This window comes from Oryza sativa, chromosome 3 (assembly GCF_034140825.1).
Source record: "Oryza sativa Japonica Group chromosome 3, ASM3414082v1".
Classification (NCBI taxonomy): domain Eukaryota; kingdom Viridiplantae; phylum Streptophyta; class Magnoliopsida; order Poales; family Poaceae; genus Oryza; species Oryza sativa.
The window spans coordinates 6,318,639-6,342,822 of record NC_089037.1 but is presented as its reverse complement, the minus strand read 5'-3'; the positions used below and the strand labels follow the sequence as shown (position 1 = coordinate 6,342,822).

Genomic DNA, 24,184 nt, shown 5'->3' with positions numbered 1-24,184 from the left:
TTTAGAAGGTTTACAAAAGTTTATGAATAGAATAGAACTGAATTTATCTTCTTAAGAAATGAACATATTTGGATTGATCTTCCACACACAATCAACCAAAGAGAAAACCTGATCTTTGCTGTTCTTCAAGAGACTAGTACGGAGAGAAACTGATGGGTCACACAACCTGACAGAGTTAAGTATACTGAACTGATCTATGCTAAGAAAAGAAAAGGTGAAATGAGAAAGGAAGAAACGAAGACATGTACAAGACACATGCTTCACAGGATCGTCCCGTTGCATGTCTAGCAGTAGACAGGTGCAAGGAATTAAAAGTAAGTGTTACAACTGTAGTCTGGATAATTGTACGTCCAGGCCTCAGCTGAAAGAAACTAATGGAACTCTGGCCATCAACCATCTGAAATGTCAACAACGATACCTCTAGTTGGTGAGTTCAATGGTGACGATGCAGCTTGGCCAGCTTGATCCTCTGCTGCTACATGACTACTTACAGGATGATCTGGCAATGAACTTACATCAACTCGATTAGCTTGCACATTTTCAGATTTGTCATTGTCCCCCTGGCTTAGGGGGTAAGAGCCAGCACTGCTAGAATTTCTGCCATTTTCTACAAAAGATGTAGAACTAGCACCTTCACTGCCACTATTGGATTCCCTAGCAAGAACAAGTTTCAGTAACTTCTGCCGCTTTCTTCTTTCGGTTCTTTTATTTATCAAAGGCACCTCATCTTCATCTGACTCATCCACAGAATAGTAATTCAACCATTCAATGATTACAGAGTAGGAACCATCCCACTTGCTTATTTTTCTTTTCTTCTGTCTGCTGCACTCTTGATTCTTCTTTAGTGAGGTTGTTCTTGGACGCTTCGGTGCTTCCTGAACAGTTGTGGCGGTTAGACGGTCCAAACCAATATCCTTTGACAATTTGATTTTCTTATTAGCTGTGTCTCTTGAAGAGGACTCCATTCCAGAAATACCAATAGAGTCATCAGGAGGAAACCCAGCAGAGGTTTCTTCCAGTTCATGCTTATTGCCTTTTCCACCCTTAATTGATGCATGCGCATTGTGCCAACTTCCAGGGGCTGATTCTTCAACTTTGCAATCAGGTGCTTCTACAGATAAAGCTACCAACAAAAATTAGCAGTATCATCAATTTGTATGAGTAGGCATACTAAGAGTTTAAAATGTATATCTGCAGTAAAGAGTCATCTCAAGGCATTTCAACAAAATAGACTGTTTTATGGTCTTAAAATGTTATCATAACTGGAACCTCCTTTTTAAGCCAAATGTTACCTTTTGAACCCTCTACACAACCTGATGATGATCCTTGAACTCTGTGATAGCTACCAGTGCACCGCTTCTTGTGCCTATATATATATTAATACAGAAAGCCAAATCATGACTCCATCCATGAACTCAATGACACTAAATTTAGAGTAAGTTGCATCCCAGGACCCCAAGGAGGAGAAAGAGCATGATAGTTGTTCAGGTATTACTAATCTTGTTTGGCTGCTGGACATGTCGATTTCACCTCCAATAAAGAAAAATTTATGTCAGATCATTTACCACTTTTTAGATTATGCAATTGCCAAAGTGACAGGACAACACAAAGAAAATGTTAGATATTGAAGCAGACACCCATCATTACCTTCTTAGTTTAACATCTCTCTTTGTCAAATTTAACAATAATAATAGTTGATTTATTTGTTCATCACAAACTGAGGTTTACATCCTACCTCCCACATTGCAAGGATACACTAACAAGGCAGAGAGTAATAAATTACACATTTTGGAAATTACACAGTTAGCTTTAAAATGTACATCTAGCTTATATTTCTATGAATATTTATGTGCACTCTTAGGCTGTGTTCAGTAATGGAGGATGGGAACCTATCCCCTCCGCACGGAAAACGGAGCGGTTCATTAGCGCATGATTAATTAAGTATTAGCTAATCTTTTTTTAAAAAATGGATCAATATGATTTTTTAAAGCAACTTTCGTATAGAAACTTTTTGTAAAAAACGCACTGTTTACAGTTTGAAAAGCGTGCGCACGGAAAACGAGATGGATGAGTTGGGAACTGGGGATTCCGAACACACCTTTAGAGATATACCAATAAGGCATGCATGGAACAAAAAAAATGCAAAGAAATATATAGCTAATACCAATGCCAGTGACAAATTAAACTGTCACACAAGTCATTAGCACCCATTGCCTCAATGCAGTCATCCTGTGATGGTCCTTTGATTTTGGTTGACTTGATCAAATCTCCACAGCTTTCACACTACAGAGATTGTTAGCTGCCAATCTGAAATTAGAAAATAAGATTTACTTTTAAAGATCAGGTTCTTACTTTGTGTATATAAAATTTCTTTCTGATCTCATGGAACACAGTTATGCTGTAGCCACCAAGAGGACGCTGGATATAATTAAAAATATCGTTACGATAATAAGAAATATTTAAGCACATGCTGATTGAAAATTGACACCTGAATTCAACTTACATGAGGATCGGCTACAGAGTTTAAATTGATTGTATTCATCAGTTTCTGGAATTTTGGCCCATGGTCACTGCTTGATCACAGTTTTTAAATTAGTCAAAACGAGAAAAAAAAAAGTAGACAGAAATTCAGGTGTAATACAAGAAGAGGCCAGTCATGGTACTAAAAAGTACCTATGGTTATCATTACTATCTTTGATGCACATATAAGCATGAATCATTTCATGAAGCAGCGCATTCTTTAAATCCAAATCTGTGTGGTGTTCATACAAGGATCTGGAAAGAAGTATAATACAGCCACCACCACCAGGATAATATTCACAGCCACCTACTTCACTGCATCAAAATGATTAAAAATGGAAAGTTTCAAAACAATCATACTGGTAATAGCAGGTACTATGGTCTTTGATGAAAGTTTCTTATTTCAGAGAATAACTATAGAAGAAAACAATTATAGGCAATAACTCACAAAGTTATCCAATAGTACAGAGTTTATGTGAAAAAGATAGTGTTAAGATGAAAATATGGAAGGGTCGGATGGTCAGCATCATTTCCAGTCAATTATAGTTGACGATTATGAGCTAAATGACACTATGACAGACAACTCACGAATCTTGTTGAACATGCTTGCTAGAAAAATATGCACATGACAGTGCCATAAATGTGGCTGACATACTTCATAATTGTGCATAGCAATACATCAGTCACTGTGTTCCATTCAAAATGCTATGCACATTCACCAATAGATTTGCAAATCAAACATATTTGGGAAGTATATAGGGCTTGTTCACTTTGGTGCCAAAAACAACCTTACCAAAATTTGGCAGGGTAGGAAGTGGCAAGTTTTGGTAGCGTTGGATACTTGGATGTGTTTTGTTAGATTTCTTTCCAAATTTTGGTTGTGTCATTATGAGTGGGAATGGGAAACTTTCAGAACTACCAATTTTGGTAGAATAGCAATGGTAGAACGTGGCAACAAAATGAACAGAATGAATAGGCCCATAGATATGATACCAGTGTCTTCGAAGTTCAAAACAACTGGAGCAGAGATGTCTATGTAATCAGTCTAAGAGTTCAAGCGACTTTTTCATTCTACTGTCTAGATAAATTTGTTCACTCCTTCCCAAAAGTAAATGTTTTTACACTATTTTCCCATTTCTTTCTAGAAAGCATGCCAAAAGCATACATTAAATCTTTCCACTTTTTCATGGTTTAGACCTAGGCATTGATCCATACTCTCAAAGAGTGTAGTTTTTACGGTCAATGAACAAGAGAACGACGCAAAGATTTAGAGGTTAACAGATAGAACTGCAGATAATGACAAGGCATAATCGTGTAGAATAATATGGATCACCTATGTTCTGGCTGAACGTTTAGATCAAAATACCCGAATATGGATAATCCCCTTTGATGCCCTAATTCATTTTTAGGGGATTGATGTTCTAGTTCTAACGAACAAGGGATATATGGGTTAAGCACTTCCTTTTGGCATTGATCCACTGGTGGATGAATGAGTGGATTTGATGCGGGGTGAACCAACATATACCGAATGTCCGAATCAGAACCCCTACAGAACAGGATTGTTCTCGTGTGCTGTTCCCCCTATAAAGCCATCATACTGCACTGAATCTACTAAGATACGCATGCTTAGTGGCAGGACATGAACGGAGCAATCTTGCAACCACCGCACACAACTCAACATCCACACAAGACCTAAATCCGCAGTATTCAGTAAACCGGACCCCCCCCCCCCCCCATATAACACCGAGAACGGCGAGAATTCGGAGTGGCGACGCTTTACCGATTGGGGAGTGGATCCTCGTCGGTGGCCCAGGAGACGGCGCAGGTGCCGAGGGAGTCGTGGAAGTAGAGGGCGTTGTAGTGGCAGAAGAGCTTGGAGATGTCCGGCTCGCCTCCGCCCCGGTCCGGATCCGAGCCCCTCATGGCCGGAGGAGTAGCCTGCGAGTAGTTCGCGATGGGGACGGCGGCGGAGCCCGGCGACTCGGCGAGGGTTTTGGGGAAGACCCCGGTCAGGGTTCTGTAGGCGGAGGTGGAGGAGGACGAGGATGGACTCGTTGGCCATTTTGGCTGGGTTGGGTGGTGGTGCTCATTAAGCCCTTGCTGGCTGCACCTATGTACTCTCTCCGTTTCGAATTACTTGTCGTCGTCGTTGTTTTATTACATTGTATACGAAAAAATATTAATGAACTATAATTTTATTACCATTATTAATTATATCTTGTTTTTTCAAAATAAGTAGTACAATTAATTGTAACAGATAATAGCATTAATATAACTATATTTAAAAATAGTAGGGAAGAAAACACATCTCTATAAATTGTAAAAAGATGATTATTATGGAAAAATAGATAAATACAAGAACGGCAAGTAAATTGAAATGGAATGAGTATTTTCATATAGAATGTGGGGATTTTTTTGTCATATGAGTTAACAAGGAAAGATGAAAAATATATGGATTACATCTAAACCTTGTGAGAAATAAATTACATTAAATTAGCCCATTAAATTATTGATGTGTATTGAGAGAGTTATGTCTAATATAAATCATAGGTGATGTAGAGGATATAAACACTATGAATAGTATATAGCACTGGCAGTTTAGGAATCGTCCTTACGATCGATCAAAGTGATGAAGAAGACTATTATAGTAATAACTTAGCGATGTTAGTGTAGGTGTGTGGTGGTCTGCATGGCACCACATGACACATGGATCTAGTAAGCTAACTATAATGACTTTGGTGTGATGGCAAAGAAAATAGAAGGTTAGGAGGCCATGATCAAGTTTGACATGATAAAGGACAAAGACTAGTCTCAAATGCAGCGACTCGATGATAGTGAATAGTGTCGTGGTTTGGAGGCATGAAGATTGCAATGGCTCGATGTTAATATGGATAAAAAAATGTGGATTAGCGATGACGACCAGGTAAAATACGTTGAGATCTTTTCAGCGTTATTGGTTTCATTAAAACCGCTGGATTATAACAGAGTAAGGTGATAAGTCTATCCACTGGCTAACTTTTCCCATAACCTAGAGACTCTCGTCATTGGCAAATGTTGATGTTAGTGTAGAGTGACTAGAGTCCATAGAAACATTGGCTCTTGCTGTTGTAGTAGCCTAAATAGCCTAAGAATGGATTGGTGCTTGAAGATAACCGATGCCTCACTGAGAAGTTTGTTGTCTAACTGCAAATTGGTGTGGCGTACTATGACCAAATTATAGGTGTAACATATCAGGGCATGGATGTAAATGGATTTCAATCCGAGCTAAGATATTTCTAAAGATCACTAGTTATATTAGGCTCATGGTTGCAGGAGTCCAATATGTGACTGGATATTGTAAGGCTATTAAGCACCTGGATTCCATTCATATCCTCACGTCTTAAGAGCAAATTTAATATTAGAGCTCACTATCAGCTATTATCATACTTTAAAGACAACATATATAATAGATTAGCTATAAGGTTCCTTCAATTTTTGTTGTCCTCTCTCTTTTATCTCACTTATGCATTTATTGTATTTGTCTTGGAGCACGTATTGAGCTAGTTCTTGCACAAGAGTAACACCCTTCATTTTTTTTCTTGCTACCTCTCTCATCCACGTAAGTTTATAATTAATTTATAGCTCACTATTATCTATGCTATAAGGCAGAGTGTGAGCAAGTTGGGTTGCAGTTTCCTAGTAACTGTAAGGTAAAATTTGGAGGCAGCTCATCCAAGACTGATCCATCTATTGGTATACTCCCTCCGTACTCGTAAAATAAGTTGTTTAGGACAATGTTTAAGTCAAACTTTAGGAATATAAATCATGAATAACTCTCAAGTTATTGAGTTTGAAAATGTAAAAATTATATGAATAGATTTGTCTTGAAAAATACTTTCATAAAAGTGTACATATATCACTTTTCAATAAATATTTTTATAGAAATAACAAGTCAAAGTTGTGTTTTGAAGACCGTATCATTGTTCAAAACGACTTCCTTTACGAGTACAGAGGGAGTATTCTTTTGTTTTAATATCAATAACATCTCAAAAGTATTTTCTATATTTTGTCACTTTTCATGTACAAAACATGTTGATATTGTGGTTGGTTGTGGGCATGTTACATTTTCGGATTTGAGGTAGAAAATGGATGATGCCATGGATGTAAGAAAATGCGCAGTTGTAATTTAGTCTTAATTATATTTGATAATCAACTTTATCCTTGGTTTGTCTTCATTTAAACAGTCTTCTCCCCCATGTCCGGCGGCGCCGTGGCCCGTGTGGCCCGCTTCCACAACCTGCGGCCGGCGCCACAGTTGATGGGCCGGCCCATCACTCCTACCTCGTGTCTCTGACACCCTGACCACACGAGCCCCCTCCCCACTCAACCGGATAGACGAACGCCAGCCAGTCGCCGGCTTCAGGCTAACTAAGCCCTAAACCCGCGTGTCTCCTCCCTCCTCGCGAGTTCGCCGGCCGCCTCGCCTGCGTCGATCTCCAGTGGGCAGCGGCGCCGGCGTCTGCTGCTTCCGCCGCATCCTCGCCCGCTGGTGAGCACCCCACCCGTTACGCGCATCCTCTTTCTCATCTCTCACTAACCCACACTTTTTTTCCCCTCCGATTTGCGTTGGCCCTAGCTTCTCTTCTAGATCTGTAGGTTGCCTTTCTCTTTACCTTTTTGCCTTAACCTTAGCACGAATAACAATTTAGTTTGTTCCCAAGAAAATTTGGGGGTTCAACCGAGTTTAACACGATTGATGCCACCGATACTCCACAGACTTCTTGCGTCTAACTTTGTTTTACTATTGCAAGTTGTGAATGCTGCAGTTTACATGATTCAATTGTTTGGTTCTTTGCACAGCCAAGAGCACCCCCGGTGAATTTGCGAGATCAGTTGGGAGTAAGGACATTTCGGCTGCTGTAAAATTGGTTTTCATAAGCAGAGCAGCAGATGAGGCTAACTGTTGGCCAAGTGCATCGACATGTGCTTGCATTGGCATCTTCGCGATCATGCTTCGTCCTCGGTGACAACCTCCCATTGAGAATGCTTTCATTACCACGAGCGGTTAGATTTCACCAGACCGCTTGGCTTGGTACTGAAACAGTACAAGATAAGAGTGCTTCACTAACTCTAGCTAGTCTTGAAGGGCAAAACAAAGTTGAATATGGTAAGAAAGAAAAAGCAACACGCATTGGAGGTCCAAAGCCGTCTTCAAGGGCTTCTGCTCTTAAGGTGAAACCAAAAGTTTCTTCATTTAATTCCAAACCAGCAAAGAGCACCTTACCGAAATCAGCAGTAGTGAAGAAGACTCTGAAGATAGATGAATCTCTTTTCTCTGCAAAATCATTTGAAGAGCTTGGTTTGCCGCCTTTGCTTATAGATCGGTTGAACAAGGAAGGTCTAAGTACTCCAACTGAGGTCCAGTCTGCTGCTATTCCTATCATTTCACAAAAGCATGATGCAGTTATCCAGTCATATACGGGCTCAGGGAAGACACTCGCTTACCTTCTCCCTATTCTTTCTGAAATAGGCCCCCTAAAGAGGCCTACAGAACAAGATGGTTCTGATAAGAGATCAGGTGTAGAGGCAGTTATTGTTGCTCCTTCCAGAGAATTAGGAATGCAGATAGTGCGAGAAGTGGAGAAGATTTTGGGCCCTAATGATAAGAGGCTTGTCCAACAACTTGTTGGTGGGGCTAATCGTTCGAGGCAGGAAGAAGCATTGAAAAAGAACAAGCCACTTATTGTTGTGGGAACACCTGGTCGTATTTCTGAAATTTCAGCAGGGGGCAAGCTACACACCCATGGTTGCCGCTTTCTTGTACTGGATGAGGTTGACCAGCTTTTGTCTTTCAATTATCGTGAAGATATGCATAGAATACTTGAACATGTAGGAAGGAAATCTGGTACTTCATCTAGAGATATTCTTGGCCCTCTTGCAAGGCGGTCTGAGCGCCAGACTATCTTGGTTTCTGCAACAATACCGTTTTCAGTTATACGAGCAGCCAGGAGTTGGGGTCACGATCCAGTCCTTGTTAGAGCTATGAGTGTTGTTCCACTTGATTCAATTACTGTTCCAAGACCTGTGCTGTCCCAGACAGATGCCAACCCCAACTCTCCATCAAATTCAGTGAATCAAGCTGCAGTTAACAGCTTACCACCATCTTTGGAACATTACTATTGTATATCCAAGGCTCAACACAAAGTTGACACTTTGAGGAGATGTATCCATGCTCTGGAAGCTCAGACAGTTATTGCATTTATGAACAACACCAAGCCATTGAAAGATGTTGTATTTAAGTTGGAGGCCCGTGGGATGAAAGCTACTGAGCTACATGGAGATCTTGGAAAGCTTGCAAGATCAACTGTGCTGAAAAAGTTCAAGGATGGTGAATTCAGAGTTCTAGTTACAAATGAGTTGTCTGCCAGAGGACTGGACGTGCCAGAATGTGATCTTGTGATTAATCTGGATCTTCCAACAGACTCTACACACTATGCCCACAGAGCTGGCCGAACGGGCCGTCTAGGGCGGAAAGGAACTGTGGTCACAATATGCGAAGAAACTGAAACATTTGTTGTAAGAAAAATGCGCAAGCAATTAGCTGTACCCATCAAGCCATGCGAATTCACGGAAGGCAAGTTGCTTGTTCATAATGAGGAAGATGTAGAATAAGCTCTGCATTGTCGAAATGACATTTAATGTCTTGAAGTGTTATTTGTGTATGGGCATTTCTCATAGATTGTATTATCTTAAAATGTTATCAACCGATGTTTTTTTGCTCGATACAAATATTCAGATAAATGGGAATAGTTGTCTTTCCTGGGAACTTGTTCTTCAACGGGGAGTTGGTGCTCCGCTCCATTTTTTTTTCTATTGTCACCCTCTTATGGATATGCACTGTAATGCGTGAGATGACTCCAAGAAATTCTGTGTCAGCATTTCACAGAACCGACCTCTTTCTTGTTCTTCATGATACTTTTTGGAATTGAAAAACCAAAGGTGAATGCATATTTGTAAAGTTTAGCTAGATGCACCTGAAAAAGTCAATGGAACACTGAACAGGTTCCCTTAACCATAGTTGGAATCATGGACGGTGGACTTTCTGGATTCTACATTCTGTCATTCAAGTGTTCCATTGCAAGTTTGCAACTGAAGGTTTGGGTATAGCCAGTGTTCTGGGTTACTGGATCTTTAGTGTATATATTTCAGTTAAACTTATGACAGTAAACTGAAGCTTTTTACTTGTAGCAGTGGCCCCTATAGCTCAGTGGTAGAGCGTCAGTCTTGTAAACTGAAGGTCTGTAGTTCGATCCTGCATGGGGGCATTTTTACCTTTTTCCAACTCGTTTTTTTAATTATTTTTTACTCCAATAAAGATGATGTTCGTTTTTTCTACTCATTTTTTTACTCCAACATAGAGGATGTTTGAATGCACCGGAATCCAATTTCTTTTACTCCAATAAAAAGGATGTTCTGGAGTCCTGTTCCAATTGTTAGGGCAACTCATCTTCACCAAAATCTTTTTACTCGAACAAAGAGGATGTTATGAATACACTGGAATCCTGTTCTAACTATAAGGTCAACTCATCTCCACCAAGTCTCCAAGGTACTCATAACTTTGAACTTTACGTCACAAAATACATATTGTGAGACATCCTTTTATCTCTCAAAGGAGTTGTTACAATACTGTGGCTTAGTCACCATCATACCCTCTACACCTCCAAACCTGGACATCGACAGAATATTCAAAGGGTGAATTATGTAACTGAGTTTCACCAAACATAGATAAACAAAAAATGTTGCTCAGTATAATTTTGAACCACACACACACACACACACACACAAAGAGAAGAAGACGACCCATACAACTTTAAGAATTCTTGTCCAACCAGGTAAATTGCTGTTTTACATGACACGCTTCTACACATCAGATTGGCCAGAAAGCTGCATCTCTACTCCTGCTCATGGATTCTCCAGCAAACAGTAACCGACACATTGTTTGCAATAGTCTCAGCTTTCGCAGGAGCCTCGCTAATATAAACTCTTTAGATTTTTGTCTAGCTGAATAGCCCAAATAAACTCTTTTTGGGATGGAGGGTGTATGTTCCAAGTGAGGCCTGATATTTTGAATTCCTCCATATCCACATGGTTCTTGGAATTGAACAGAATGATAATATTGATGATAAATAGATCGCTACTTTGAACCAAAAGGAGATTATATGAAGCAGAAACATGTATCCGCACAAAATGTCACAAAGATAATGAACTGGGCTGGGCATGCTTTTTATTCACAGACAAATCATTTACTTAATAATCTTAGCAACAAACACAGACTGATAAATATTATTCAGCCATGCTAGTTTTCATCACAGAAGATCAGAGCAAAAACAACTGCCAGAACTAGGAATGTTATTGTTTATCAGCGATGTCATGATGGATAATATACCAATTGGCGTAAATAAGAAATATATGTAACAGACTAGCACCAAGACAAAAGGTTCATATATGCTTACAAAATATACCAGATAGAAAAATCTCATCTGATCGAATAGTAAACAGATATATCAATTCGATACTCACTATGTTTTCCACAAATTTTCATGAGCACAGATGTTCACTGACAACAGAAGTTGTGCACTGCATTTTAGTGAAAACATAAGCGTCCATAACATTGTTTTGAAAAAATTGACTTATGGTTACACAATATTGCTGCAATCAACTTATTTCAAGACAAGTAATCAAGCATATAAGTCCTTACATTTTTGACATTTAGGATCCTGACTCCTTGGGAGTTTTTGCAACAATTGAGATAGCATGAAGTCCTGAGTTCAACTCATCAGTCAAGAGGTCATACACCATCCTGTGACGCTTCACAAGGCTCTGGCCCTCAAACTTAGGCGAAATTACCCTGATGTTAAAATGTGTCTCATTTGCATTGTCCTTGACAGCTGCATGCCCAGCATGTTGGTAAGAAACATCTTCAATATCTAGCGCACTGGCCTCCAAAGCAGACTGTAGCTTTTGCCTCATCCGAGCAGCTCTTGAAAGCATAGCACTAGTGCCTCGTGAGCTCATCATTGATACAGTTCGTCTCACAGCAGCTATACCTGCCAACAAAGTTTACTGGTTATGAAGATAATCACTATCACAAAATGAAACTAGATCAGTGGGAATGCACACATATTCAAGATCAATAGTGCATGGACCTTTACAGAATTTGCATGCTGCAAAAGATTGATCTGAGAAGCTCAGGTCATCTCAGAAAGCTGGGTCCTGAGCATGATTGCATAAATGAAAACAATGACTTAGCCTAAACTATATCTAAAACCGTTGTGGTCCATAAAACATGATGTGACAGTGCAAGTACTGATTTCTGAACTAATATGAATTCAAGATATGTTGAAAATGCGGTGCAATTCAATCAGGCGTCATCTTTCCTACCCCTTCATATGCAGGCACAACAGAGTTCAGACGTAACAAATCCGATTTCGGCTAAGCATATCCCTCCGGTGGGTGCAAACCATCAATCTGCTTTTGTTGTAAACATTCAATATGTTTTTATTTGTGATCATACACGATTTCAGGGTTACACTGTTCCTCTAAAATGCTCCTACCTACTCTACCTTGTAAAGACCATACTGAACTCCAAGCGTCAGTCACAAAATCGATTTTGATGATAAAAGATGGTGAAATTAGATAGTTTTACAGGTGACAGAAGGCGCAAGTAAAGCTGGAAAACGGCTCGATTCAAACATCTTAACCAAGAGGATCTGACCATGAGCTAGGGGTAAAGGAAGGGGGAAGTTCAGCGGCTGCCATGAACTAGCTCCGCTCACGCGCAACGAAACGAATACGATAATAAACAGGGAAAGCATGTAGCTTACGTTTTCCGGCGCCGGCGTACTCTCGCCCGGATCGGGGTAGCAGCAGGCGGAGCGACGGCGGCTAGGGTGGAGGAGATACCTGACAGTGGAAGAAATCATGGAACATGGGCCGCCTTTACGGGCCTTGAGTAGTACATGGGCCGTCTTGCTCCACGTGTTGCGGATAACGCCGAGTCGCCACCAACCTCGCTCGATCACGAACGATATGAGGGGAGAAAAGTCAAAGCAACTGAATCCCTCAGTGCCTCACTGCTGCACTCGCGGAGGCGACCAGGATTGCTCGTCGTCCTCCACGGAGATGGCGGCATTGCCGGCCTATCTCCTCCTCCTCCTCCTCATCCTGGTGATCCTCCGACCAGCGGCTGCGCCCGGCGCCGCTTCGCAGCCGCCTACCTCGGAGCCTCACCTCCCGCCGCCGCTGCTTGCTCAGAAGGTGCAGGTGTGGCCCAAGCCGACGTCCATCTCGTGGCCGTCCGCGGTGTACGCGCCGCTCTCGCCGTCGTTCAGCGTCCGCGCGGTGCTGTCCCACCCGTCGCTCCGCCAGGCGGTAGCCTTCTACACCCGCCTCATCCGCGCCGAGCGCCACGCGCCGCTGGTTCCCCCCGCCAACTACACCCTCTCCCGCGTCCCCGTCCGCACCCTCACGCTCTCCGTCTCCGACCCCGACGTCCCGCTCGGCCCCGCCGTCGACGAGTCCTACACGCTCTCCGTGCTCCCGGACTCCGGATCGGCCGATATCTCCGCCGCCACGCCATGGGGCGCCATCCGCGGGCTCGAGACCTTCTCCCAGCTCGCCTGGGCCGGCGGCGGCGCCGCCTCCGGTGGCCAGCCGATCGTCCCCAGCGGCATCGAGATCTCCGACCGCCCACACTTCACCCACCGCGGCATCCTCCTCGACACCGCCAGGAATTTCTACCCGGTCCGCGACATCCTCCACACCCTCCGCGCCATGGCCTTCAACAAGCTCAATGTCTTCCACTGGCACATCACCGACGCCCAGTCCTTCCCCATCGTCCTCCCTACCGTCCCCAACCTCGCCAACTCCGGCTCCTACTCCCCCACCATGCGCTACACCGAGAACGACGTCCGGCACATCGTCAGCTTCGCCGCCTCCTTCGGCATCCGCGTCATCCCCGAGATCGACATGCCCGGTGAGTGAGAAATCCCAGACTCCCTCTGCTGCTCCTGCATTTCAATTCCATTGCTCTCCGAATAAACAGTATACTCAAGGCTAAGTGTCGCGCGCTTCGGATCAGGGCACACGGGTTCGTGGGCGGGAGCGTACCCGGAGATCGTCACCTGCGCGAACAGGTTCTGGGCGCCGCACGCGGAGCCGGCGCTGGCGGCGGAGCCCGGCACGGGGCAGCTGAACCCGCTCAACCCCAAGACGTACCGCGTGGCGCAGGACGTGCTGCGCGACATGGTGGCCCTGTTCCCGGACCCGTACCTCCACGGCGGCGCCGACGAGGTGAACACGGCGTGCTGGGAGGACGACCCGGTGGTGCGCCGGTTCCTCGCCGAGGGCGGCACGCACGACCACCTCCTGGAGCTGTTCATCAACGCGACGCGCCCGTTCGTGGCGCAGGAGCTGAACCGCACGGTGGTCTACTGGGAGGACGTCCTCCTCGGGCCCAAGGTCACCGTCGGCCCCACGATTCTGCCCAGGGAGACCACCATACTGCAGACGTGGAACGACGGGCCGGAGAACACGAAGCGCGTCGTCGCCGCGGGCTACCGCGCCATCGTGTCGTCGGCGTCGTACTACTACCTGGACTGCGGCCACGGCGGGTGGGTGGGCAACGACAGCCGGTACGACAAGCAGGAGAAGGAGCGCGAGGGCACGCCGCTGTTCAACGACCCCGGCGGCACGGGCGGGTCATGGTGCGCGCCGTTCAAGACGTGGCAGCGCGTCTACGACTACGACATCCTGCACGGGCTGACCGACGACGAGGCGCAGCTGGTGCTGGGCGGGGAGGTGGCGCTGTGGTCGGAGCAGTCGGACGAGACGGTGCTGGACGCCAGGCTGTGGCCGAGGGCCGCCGCCGCCGCGGAGACGCTCTGGTCCGGCAACAAGGGCTCCAACGGGAAGAAGCGCTACGCGAACGCCACCGACCGCCTCAACGACTGGAGGCACCGGATGGTCGAGCGCGGCATCCGCGCCGAGCCCATCCAGCCGCTCTGGTGCTCGCTCCACCCCGGCATGTGCAACCTGTCGCAGTAGCAGTGTCAGTTTGCTCCATCGCTTCGCCTCGCTGTCGCCTGCACAGTGCGAAGGAATGTTCAGAAATCCAAGTGACAGAAGAAGAATCCGCATCGATCTTGGGGGCGTGACGTCGTACACTGATTGCTGAAGAAACCAAGAACAGAATAAACGAATGCCTACTAAACAAATGTTCTGTTCTGATGCCCTCTTCCGGAGGGAACCCGCCGATTGCGAATTGTTCAAGAAAGTCGCGGACTTATGCCGTGCAGAAAAGAAAGTTTTCTTTGTGAGTAGTTTCTGCACTTGATGCTGAACAGATTTTTGCACTGTTTATTCCTTCATTTTCACAATAACACGGGTAGATAGAGTAGTAGTAGTATTTGGCTAGTGCAATAGATGAACAAGGTTGTAGTAGAAGTGCAGAACCATCTGGTTGTAGTTTTGTACGAAGGGTATCTTAATAGAAAAAAGTTGGGAAAAAATCACTGATAGATATGTGATTTTCGTTTTGAGGGTCTTCGATGTGAGATCATTCAGATTACAGGTGCAGAGTCTATGCAACTATTTTGTGGTGTCAGCAATTTATGGTGCTCTGTTCAGTCCAGAAAAAAATAATCAATCAGTGTATGGTGCTCTGTTCAGTTCATCATCAGCATCAAGACAATCAACTTCCGGGCCGACTCCCCATTGAACTCGTCGGCATGCGCCGTAGATGTGCTCATTTTAGCGTTGTGGTCATGGATGGCGTCCTTGATCACAGCATATGTTATGATGGACGTGTCCTTGTCAAGTCACGGCGGCATTCGATTTGGAATCGATGACAAACTTGGTCCTCTTTTATCAGCAGATGATAAACTTGGTCCTGCTTGAAAACTACCGTAGGTACATTGACATTTTTGTCAGACATCTTGCAAACAATCTGTACCTGTACATCTGTAGCTGTCTGAATGGCCGACTTGATGTCAGAAAACAAGTTTACCAGTTCGATTTTTTTAATAAGCATGCCCTAAAAATCATATATAGACAAAAATTTCATGTAATTGCGATATAATTTTACACCAGGCATACTCACAGTCAGAGGCAGGCAGAATGGAGAAGACCACCATCATCTCCAGTCGCCTAGTCACCTTTCTTGTAGTAGCTGCTCGTTATTTGGTCCACCAAATAGTGGAGTCACTTTCCCTGCAACGTGTTCCCGGGGCTGAAGTGTTCCGGTTCACGCCATTGTGCCTGCCCTCCTTTTATCCCTAGCTTTTTCTATGTGCTGCACTGCTCAGGTCCCTTCTGTCTTCCTCTGAACCCTGAACCAATCCCGAACTCTGAACTCTGAAGGCTGCAGAGACAGGCAGAGAGATATGAGGGAGATAATAAGCATCCACATAGGGCAGGCGGGCATCCAGGTGGGGAATTCTTGCTGGGAACTATACTGCCTCGAGCATGGCATCCAGCCGGACGGCCTCATGCCCAGGTTCTTCTCGATCCCAATTCTTGCTCGTCTGCATCTCTTGCTGTCTTTTCCTACTTAATTTTGTGAAATTCTGATATTCGGATGATGGTTTTGTCCTGTTTGGTTGGTTCTTGCTGTAGCCTAAAAAAGAATTGATCTTGAGGAGAATTTTGGGGCAGAGTCTCCAGCTCCAGTCATGTATGACAATCAGAAGTGAAATTAGCGATTTTTATTCGATGTTTGATTTGCACCATGCATGCTAGCACTGTTCTTGTAGAGATGCTATCTGTGAATCTGTGATCCCCAAGCCGGTTGCTTTGAGAGTAGAAAGCCTGTGCCTTTTTTGTGAAGCGAATTTCATTTCAAGAAGAATACTAGTCTGTGACTTGCTGCGGTGCCTAGTGGCTCCTAGTTTACGATATCCTAATCCTTGGTCATATCTGACGCTTGCTTGCAGCGACACAACTCCTGGAATTGCAAGGGATGCATTCAACACGTTCTTCAGCGAGACGAGTTCAGGCAAGCACGTCCCAAGGGCGTTGTTCGTCGACCTGGAGCCCACGGTGATTGATGAGGTGAAGACCGGGCCATACCGCCAGCTCTTCCACCCAGAGCAGCTCATCTCCTACAAGGAAGACGCTGCTAACAACTTTGCTCGTGGGCACTACACAGGTGTGATGCTTACCCTGAAACTGAGCCATTTTGCAGAAATAAAATGTGTCTATGAAAATGTCTAAACCAACATATTGATATACTCCAACTAGAATAGTATTCACAAGAAACATTCTACAGGTATGATTGATCCACAAAGATATGGTTTGGGTGGATTTAGAGGAGTCTGAATCCATGATATTGCTTACATATCCTTGGGATCCATAAGGATTATTGCTCACATAAGGAATAACATTAATTGTTTATAACTTATATCCTTGGGGTGACTTGTAATAATAATTTAGGAACTTACGACATGCCGACTATTTTTTAGTGAAAAATATGACGCCATAAATTTAGCTTCCTCCATAAATAAATTGTCATACTAGAGAAACTGTCATATTCCTTTATAATGAAAATATTTTTTTAGTAATGATTCAAATCCTTTTTTTTTTCTGCTGCAGTTGGAAGAGAGGTGGTAGATCTTTGCCTTGATCGACTAAGAAAACTGGCAGATAACTGCACTGGTCTCCAAGGTTTTCTGGTTTTCAATGCTGTTGGTGGAGGAACCGGCTCTGGACTTGGTTCATTACTTTTGGAGCGCCTATCAGTAGATTACGGTAGGAAGTCGAAGCTCGGGTTCACAATATATCCTTCACCACAGGTAATCAAGAAAAGTATTCATGATTTGTTACCATGTTTGTGTTCATTACAGCGTATTGTAGTGCCATGGAAAAAAATAGAATACTCCAGCAAAAGAATGTCTTCTGTGATGTTGAATCATTTATTTGACAAGTGCATGGATAAAATTCTCAGGGAAAACCGAAGTAAATTATGTTCATCAGCAAATGCAATTTCTTATAAAACTGATTCTCCCATGATCCTAAACACATGTCCAATTTTCAGCATATTTTTCATTCCATCATTATCTCTTTTTTTTCGAAAGGCCATTCCATAAGTATCTGAAAATGACCACAGTAACTACTGTAAACATCTGATTCTTATGATTAAAAAAAATCTACATATGTCTGCCGGACCCTATTTTGAATAGAAAGACCCTTCCAAACAATCTAATCTTTATGGAAGACTTAATCTAAAAAAATCTTTATGGAAGAGCTGTGCAAAATTACGTAATCACCAACTGTTCATATGTCCTTATCCAAAGGCGTAGAATGTAGGCAGGTGTACCTTCACACTTTTTGTGGGAGCAACATCAACCTGTTATTGATGGAAACAACTGTTTTTCTTTTTATACTACTTCCTCCGTTTTACAATGTAAGTCATTCTAGCATTTCCCACATTCATATTGATGTTAATGAATCTAGATATCTATCTAGATTCATTAACATCAATATGAATGTGGGAAATGCTAGAATGACTTACATTGTGAAACGGAGGGAGTATGAACTATTTCCTTGATAATTTTTACAGAGGTCAGTATAGGTCTATAAGAGTCAGATATAGGACAATACATCATCTACATAATCGAGAGCGAGTGAAAAAAAAAGTTATTTTTAGTTTTCTTTTTTCAGAAGGCTGTGAACCATACTTTAATTTAACTATGTAAGACTATTAATAATCGTACTAGTATTTTTTTATGTCATCATCATGCATGCACATCATGTCAGATACTCAGATATCTCAATGCAAGGTAAACATGTACCCTCCGAATGGACTAGAGAAGCTAAATTTGTCGATGTTAACATACAAGCTCTGTACTGAAAACCACTCCCTGTGTGTTGCAGATCTCAACGGCCGTGGTGGAGCCTTACAACAGCGTGCTCTCGACCCACTCCCTGATCGAGCACACCGACGTCGTCGTCCTCCTGGACAACGAGGCCATCTACGACATCTGCAAGAGGTCGCTGGACATCGAGCGGCCGACGTACACCAACCTGAACAGGCTCATCTCCCAGGTGATCTCGTCGCTGACCACGTCGCTGCGGTTCGACGGCGCCATCAACGTCGACATCACCGAGTTCCAGACCAACCTGGTGCCGTACCCGAGGATCCACTTCATGCTGTCCTCCTACGCCCCCATCATCTCCGTCGAGAAGGCGTTCCACGAGCAGCACTCCGTCCCGGAGATCACCAACTCCGTCTTCGAGCCCGCCAGCGTCATGGCCAAGTGCGACCCCAGGCACGGCAAGTACATGGCCTGCTGCCTGATGTACCGCGGCGACGTCGTCCCCAAGGACGTCAACGCCGCCGTCCACTCCATCAAGACCAGGAGGACTGTGCAGTTCGTCGACTGGTACGTTAACTCCATCATCTCGCTGAATTCCAGAGATTTTAGCCGGAGATGATGACGATGATGATGACGAAGACGGTGATCTTGTGTTTCAGGTGTCCGACAGGGTTCAAGTGCGGGATAAACTACCAGCCGCCGACGGCGGTGCCGGGAGGGGACCTGGCGAAGGTGAGGAGGGCGGTGTGCATGATCAGCAACAACACGGCGGTGGCGGAGGTGTTCTCGCGGATCGACCGCAAGTTCGACCTCATGTACGCCAAGCGCGCGTTCGTGCACTGGTACGTGGGCGAAGGGATGGAGGAAGGGGAGTTCTCCGAGGCCAGGGAGGACCTCGCCGCGCTGGAGAAGGACTACGAGGAGGTCGGCGCCGAAGTCGAGGACGACGACGAGGAACAGGGCGAGTACTGATCGGGCTAGCCTGCTAGGTGAATCTAGCACGGTAGATAAACCGCAAGTTTGTAAGGTCGGTGGAAGGGGGTCTCTCGGTTTACATGGACTCTTGTGACTTTGTGGTGTGAGAGTGGGTTTTGTTGTACTTGCATCACAAAAAATAAAAGAATTCGTCAGAAATCAAAATGTGAATCAAAAGCAAATCACAGTGAGTATGTATGTCGATAAATTATTCGCGGCACAATTATTTGTGCCCCATTTGGAACATAGAAATCCACATGAAATAATCCAAAAAGAAAAGACAAATGTCATAGAAGACACAAAAACGGTTTCACAGAAACCAAAATGTGAAAGCAAATGAAAAACCGCATATCGATAACTTTCTCCCAACAAAAATTGTCATATCGATCGTTTCAAAAAAAAAAAATCATATATCGATAATTTATTCGCGGCCCAATTATTTAAGCCCCATTTGAAACATAGAAATCCACATGAAGCAATTCAATTCTAGGCCCACAAGACAAATTCCGTCCCTGGCCCAAAAGCGGGCTGCTGTTTCCCGTGGGCGCCGGACGGGCAGACGACGAACCAGTGGTTTTGGGCGAACCGAAAAAAATAAATAAAAAAAAGAGCCGAAAAAAGTGAAAGGCCTGGGAGCGAAGCGGCAGAGAATGGCAGGGAAAGCCGGCGGCCTCAAGGGCGTCGCCCTCATCGGCGGCGCCGGCGGCAACAGCGCGGTCGCCGGCGCCCTCCACTTCTTCCAGGACCCCTCCACCGGTACGCGTCTCCTCCCTGTAGCTCCGTGCTGTTCGCCTGCGCGCACAGCAGCTCGTCTCGTAAGTGAATTGACCTCTTCTCGCTGATGTGATTTTGGTGGACTACTCGATCTCTGCGTGGTTTTTTAGGGTATACCGAGGTGAGGGGGAGGGTCACCGGCCTCGCTCCGGGCCTCCATGGCTTCCACATCCACTCCTTTGGCGACACCACCAACGGCTGCAACTCTACCGGTTCGTTGCCTTCCGTTTCCCTTGCTTGGTTTTGTGACTTAGGTTGTGAAATTGATGGGGGATTTGGCCATTTGGAGCACTGCTCGATAAGATCGTGTATTGCAATTGTGAACTCGCATACTCCTATATTATGTATAAGTAGAACTTACAACGCTAACTACCATAAGAGAAGATAGGCATCTAATTTGAGTTGACTGCTGATCAAAACATGGATAGGACGAAAACGTCACTGAGGTAGGAACTTCGTTTACCAATTGAGTTGTGCTGTGAAGAATTATCAAATGACCGATTTATTTGTTAAAAAGTGCACTGGACAAAACTTTTTTTTTTGTCGGGACGGCCAAAGATAGGCCGGCCAATTTCATTAAGATTGGGGGAAATAAAGTTTTAATTACAACGACATGAAGGATGTCGCGCCGGTCTCAAGCAAACTCAAGCACTGGACAAAACTGTTGGTTGTATTTATGTGTGCACTACAAAAAGAGATTGTCACGCCTCCCGCAGAGTTTTTATGAGTTACAATGCCTTCGGCAAGCCTATGGAAACACTACTATTAGCCTTTGCCCAATGAATGATGGATCATGGAATGGGTAGTGAGTGTACTCAGGTGAAAGTTTTGGGGAACTGCATAAGCTCAATGTATGCTGCAAAAAATGTTTCCAATACAGAATCATCTGCTCACCCTTCCATTCTAATTGTCCTGTTCAAATCTTGCTACTGCATTTTTAAGTGAATGGTTTTCATTTCTTTTATTTAGGGTTTGTTTTTCATGAAAATTTGACTTTTTTCTTCTTCACGTGTACGGGGTCTATATTTGAAATGTTATGGAGAGATGGATAACATCAAACTCTATGTTACTAGATTTATTTGAGAATTTTCATAACCCAAGTTGGGGGTGCTCCATGGAGCAGCTGAAGTGTTCTCTCATGCCATCTTGCAATTGTTATTTTTCATTTGTTCTGATTAAATTACTTGTCCCAGGGCCCCATTTTAATCCTCACAATAAGTCCCATGGGGCACCATCTGATGATGAAAGACATGTGGGCGACCTGGGAAACATAGTAGCCAACAAAGATGGTTAGCACTCTGTCAGGCCGTCTACATTAAGACCTTTGAGGCAACTAACGCAAAGAAACTTTGTAAATTAATTCATGTGTGTCTACCAATAATACATCACCTTTTTGTTCCAGGTGTTGCAGATATCTTCATAAAGGACCTACAGGTTCCATTGTCTTGAAATATGTAAAATATCAGTTTGTTCATCTTATTGTTTATGCTAATGCATTGGTAATTCATATTCATTGCTTTGTGAAGATTTCACTAAGCGGGCCTCATTCCATATTGGGAAGGGCAGTTGTTGTTCATGCTGATTCTGATGACCTAGGAAGGGGTAAGCATTATGTCATTACTCTTGCAAGATTGTTATTGGTCATTCAGAATTGAAGAGAAGTCTCCCTTCCTACATTATATATGTCCTCTTATTTTAGAAAATATTGAATTCACTATTTAGAGGGTAATTTAGAGCTTATTACCTGCCGAATGGCGTGCTATCATGCATTTGAATATTCATATAACTATTTAACGTAGAAGTTCCCTTGTTAGCTATGGTTGATATGGGATTATTCGGTGTTCCAAAGCTGCCTGAGATTTGGCTCTTCAACCTTGAGTGTAACTACTAGTAAAAATCATATTCATAAGACAGGTAATCCCTCCCAAGCCCAACTAACCTGGGATATGCTGAATTGCTGATAGCTGTCATGAAATTATTGTGGACTGTGGTACTATGTTAACATACAGTAGGGTATAAATCATAATCCAGTAGGCAAGGGCCCAAAACAGGTCCAGATAACAGGATTTGCATGGGCTGTACCATGCTGCAGTTCAAAATCTAACTGCCCATGGGCTGTACAATGCTACAGGTCAAAAATCTAATTGCCAGTCTCTGTTCCTCTGCTGCATTTATGCTAGGTTTGTGGTAGCAGACAAATGTTACTGTGGTGCCTTAAGAAATACATTTCTAGCAATCTAGATCTAGGATTCTGGCACTATCTATGCTGCATTGTTTTGCCAATTATTTTCAGTGCCTCCAGAGGCCTTTTTATACATTATTTGTGCAAGACATGTCCTAGGAGTTGGGATGATAAAGCTCTTGCCATTACCATCAATAACTGCGTCATACTCAATTCTGAACAACATCTGTTTGTGTCCAATTATTTAAGTATGAAATATTTTGGTATAATATTTTTCTCTCCTGTTCAAACTCTATGTTCCATTTGTTAACAATTGGCTAACTTTGACTAGTGGTAGGTTCCAAAATACATGCTCAAGTATCCATCAGTTGAGTCAAATTACGGATTGCGAGCCTAATGTTAGAATAGGTTTCATGCACAATTATGTTTTGCCATTTAGTATCACATGGTGAAGCATTCACTTTTTATGCTGCTGCTCATTGTACTACTTTGATATTTTGAAGGTGGTCATGAACTCAGTAAAACAACAGGAAATGCAGGAGCAAGAATTGGATGCGGTAAGTGAGAATCTTTTTGTAGTTTCTGAAACTGAGAGGAGGAAAGAACCATTCGGACATACTAGTACTCAGGAACACATAGGACAAATATTGTACAAAATAAAAAGAAACTTTTTTTTTCTCTGCAAGACCGATCCTTCCAGTGGAATGACAAGCTAATATGTCTGCTAATAACTTGTAGGTATCATTGGACTTCGATCTGCAGTTTAACAATCTATAGTCATGAAGCTTGAGGTGGTGGTGGTATGCTGTTCAGAGATATGGAAATCATTGGCGCTCCTCATTCCAGACTGTTTCAAGAATGGCTTTTGACGTGTTATCACTGCCTTCAGTTATCTATACGTACTTTGTTACGGAGTATATTCTTTTTTTGAACGAACATACGGAGTATATTCTATAAATAAAGGAAAAGTTTCCTCATACTTATACTGTACCTTGGACTGAAGCTGTGCAAACTCACAATAATGTGTTACTATTTCTCAATCTTCAGCTTACAAGCGATGCTGCTTTGAATTTGGCCATAAGCCAATGTCCTTTATGGTACTATTAAATGAATACATAGCAGCTTTTTGTGAATATATATGCTCGTAATACTGTTATACTACGACCTTAAGGCACTCCTGTTGCCTGGCAACCAAGCAAACGCTGACAAATCTGGAAACGGGTTTGTCATGGTGTGTGTTTTATCTTTGCTTCAAACATACTGAAACACAATTTGTCAACTTCAAACCTGTGTCAGATTCTACTCCCTATTGGATCGAAGAACTGGAAGTGCTCGCCTACCCTCTGTTTAACCAACCATTCCAATTTGTCAACTTCAAACTTGTGTCAGATTCTACTCCCTACCGTATTGAAAAAACTGGAAATGCTCAAGGATCAAAGTATCCTGACAGCGTATGACGTCGTGAGCACCAGCCGGCCATGATCCGTGAGTGACCATCAAAGGCTGTGACAGTCCCAAGACACTCCGTCCAAACACTACAATCTTCCGTCTCCAAGATGCAAACAAGAGCAAGAGTTCATGCTACATTAATAGGACTTGCAGTTTGCAGGTTAAGTAAATCACGCTTAGCCTCCGGTTGATGCTGATACCAAGGTCAGCCCTGGGCCCTGGGGGGGTAAGAATGCCTCGACGGGAACCGGACACACCGGAACGCGCCAAAAGGGCGAGCGAGCCGTGCGCGCCCGATTCGGTCTCGCGGCGCGCGCGACCCTGGAGCTTCCCCCTTGGCTCCGGGCGGTAGCCTAGCCGGGCGGGCGGAGCAGAGCGGATACCGGCGGCCGCGAGCCGCGACGGCTGCTACGGACACCACCGTCCACCACAC

At 43.9% G+C, this 24,184-nt stretch overlaps 6 protein-coding genes and 1 non-coding gene across 16 annotated transcripts; 5 read left to right on the top strand and 2 right to left on the bottom strand.

The window, feature by feature from the left end:
* Positions 1–97: 97 nt before the first annotated feature.
* Positions 98–4,580, bottom strand: LOC9270711 (uncharacterized). 2 transcript variants are annotated; one of them, XM_015776457.3, is made up of 7 exons: positions 4,301–4,580; positions 2,674–2,835; positions 2,504–2,570; positions 2,353–2,418; positions 2,165–2,283; positions 1,293–1,366; positions 98–1,123 (listed from the first exon to the last, which is right to left on the bottom strand). In XM_015776457.3, exons 1-7 carry the CDS (start codon positions 4,441–4,443, stop codon positions 390–392), a joined length of 1,365 nt encoding a protein of 454 aa, XP_015631943.1. In that variant the 5' UTR covers positions 4,444–4,580; the 3' UTR covers positions 98–389. The 2 variants fall into 2 exon arrangements, with proteins under 2 accessions (XP_015631943.1, XP_015631944.1); XM_015776458.3 differs by having other exon boundaries at positions 98–1,111.
* A 2,296-nt stretch (positions 4,581–6,876) lies between these two features.
* On the top strand, positions 6,877–9,325 carry LOC4332087 (DEAD-box ATP-dependent RNA helicase 47B-like). The gene is made up of 2 exons (NM_001417418.1): positions 6,877–7,048; positions 7,360–9,325. Exon 2 carries the CDS (start codon positions 7,450–7,452, stop codon positions 9,169–9,171), a length of 1,722 nt encoding a protein of 573 aa, NP_001404347.1. The 5' UTR covers positions 6,877–7,048; positions 7,360–7,449; the 3' UTR covers positions 9,172–9,325.
* A 427-nt stretch (positions 9,326–9,752) lies between these two features.
* On the top strand, positions 9,753–9,824 carry TRNAT-UGU (transfer RNA threonine (anticodon UGU)). Its single transcript has one exon. It is a non-coding gene; the product is annotated as a tRNA-Thr (tRNA).
* Positions 9,825–10,007: 183 nt separating this feature from the next.
* On the bottom strand, positions 10,008–12,480 carry LOC4332085 (protein BOLA1, chloroplastic). 8 transcript variants are annotated; one of them, XM_015776527.3, is made up of 3 exons: positions 12,384–12,480; positions 11,258–11,606; positions 10,008–10,650 (listed from the first exon to the last, which is right to left on the bottom strand). In XM_015776527.3, the coding sequence occupies exon 2, from the start codon at positions 11,575–11,577 to the stop codon at positions 11,269–11,271; it is 309 nt and encodes a 102-aa protein (XP_015632013.1). In that variant the 5' UTR covers positions 11,578–11,606; positions 12,384–12,480; the 3' UTR covers positions 10,008–10,650; positions 11,258–11,268. The 8 variants fall into 8 exon arrangements, with proteins under 8 accessions (XP_015632013.1, XP_015632012.1, XP_066164223.1 ...); XM_015776526.3 differs by having other exon boundaries at positions 10,008–10,225; XM_066308126.1 differs by having other exon boundaries at positions 10,008–10,225; positions 11,258–11,600.
* A 114-nt stretch (positions 12,481–12,594) lies between these two features.
* Positions 12,595–15,077, top strand: LOC4332084 (beta-hexosaminidase 2). The gene is made up of 2 exons (XM_015776522.3): positions 12,595–13,534; positions 13,640–15,077. Exons 1-2 carry the CDS (start codon positions 12,682–12,684, stop codon positions 14,602–14,604), a joined length of 1,818 nt encoding a protein of 605 aa, XP_015632008.1. The 5' UTR covers positions 12,595–12,681; the 3' UTR covers positions 14,605–15,077.
* A 777-nt stretch (positions 15,078–15,854) lies between these two features.
* Positions 15,855–19,528, top strand: LOC4332083 (tubulin alpha-2 chain). The gene is made up of 5 exons (XM_015775919.2): positions 15,855–16,054; positions 16,491–16,705; positions 17,149–17,348; positions 18,430–18,938; positions 19,031–19,528. Exons 1-5 carry the CDS (start codon positions 15,942–15,944, stop codon positions 19,341–19,343), a joined length of 1,350 nt encoding a protein of 449 aa, XP_015631405.1. The 5' UTR covers positions 15,855–15,941; the 3' UTR covers positions 19,344–19,528.
* Positions 19,529–19,977: 449 nt separating this feature from the next.
* On the top strand, positions 19,978–23,342 carry LOC4332082 (superoxide dismutase [Cu-Zn] 2). 2 transcript variants are annotated; one of them, XM_015775916.3, is made up of 7 exons: positions 19,978–20,102; positions 20,231–20,332; positions 21,314–21,409; positions 21,523–21,554; positions 21,647–21,722; positions 22,806–22,859; positions 23,041–23,342. In XM_015775916.3, exons 1-7 carry the CDS (start codon positions 19,997–19,999, stop codon positions 23,067–23,069), a joined length of 495 nt encoding a protein of 164 aa, XP_015631402.1. In that variant the 5' UTR covers positions 19,978–19,996; the 3' UTR covers positions 23,070–23,342. The 2 variants fall into 2 exon arrangements, with proteins under 2 accessions (XP_015631402.1, XP_025879793.1); XM_026024008.2 differs by lacking the exon at positions 21,314–21,409.
* The last annotated feature ends 842 nt before the right edge of the window (positions 23,343–24,184 follow it).

Excerpts from the sequence above, each read along its gene's own strand:
- LOC4332087 (NM_001417418.1), top strand. The coding sequence starts at position 7,450 with ATGAGGCTAACTGTTGGCCAAGTGCATCGACATGTGCTTGCATTGGCA.
- LOC9270711 (XM_015776457.3), bottom strand. The coding sequence starts at position 4,443 with ATGAGGGGCTCGGATCCGGACCGGGGCGGAGGCGAGCCGGACATCTCC. Across the intron at positions 2,571-2,673 it reads GATAGTAATGATAACCATAG|TGACCATGGGCCAAAATTCC; the intron begins GTACTTTTTAGT and ends GTGATCAAGCAG. Across the intron at positions 2,284-2,352 it reads AGAAATTTTATATACACAAA|TGTGAAAGCTGTGGAGATTT; the intron begins GTAAGAACCTGA and ends CAATCTCTGTAG.
- LOC4332084 (XM_015776522.3), top strand. The coding sequence starts at position 12,682 with ATGGCGGCATTGCCGGCCTATCTCCTCCTCCTCCTCCTCATCCTGGTG. Across the intron at positions 13,535-13,639 it reads CCCCGAGATCGACATGCCCG|GGCACACGGGTTCGTGGGCG; the intron begins GTGAGTGAGAAA and ends GCTTCGGATCAG.
- LOC4332082 (XM_015775916.3), top strand. The coding sequence starts at position 19,997 with ATGGCAGGGAAAGCCGGCGGCCTCAAGGGCGTCGCCCTCATCGGCGGC. Across the intron at positions 20,103-20,230 it reads CTTCCAGGACCCCTCCACCG|GGTATACCGAGGTGAGGGGG; the intron begins GTACGCGTCTCC and ends GTGGTTTTTTAG. Across the intron at positions 21,555-21,646 it reads TCTTCATAAAGGACCTACAG|ATTTCACTAAGCGGGCCTCA; the intron begins GTTCCATTGTCT and ends TGCTTTGTGAAG.
- LOC4332083 (XM_015775919.2), top strand. The coding sequence starts at position 15,942 with ATGAGGGAGATAATAAGCATCCACATAGGGCAGGCGGGCATCCAGGTG. Across the intron at positions 16,055-16,490 it reads CCGGACGGCCTCATGCCCAG|CGACACAACTCCTGGAATTG; the intron begins GTTCTTCTCGAT and ends GCTTGCTTGCAG. Across the intron at positions 18,939-19,030 it reads ACTGTGCAGTTCGTCGACTG|GTGTCCGACAGGGTTCAAGT; the intron begins GTACGTTAACTC and ends CTTGTGTTTCAG.
- LOC4332085 (XM_015776527.3), bottom strand. The coding sequence starts at position 11,577 with ATGATGAGCTCACGAGGCACTAGTGCTATGCTTTCAAGAGCTGCTCGG.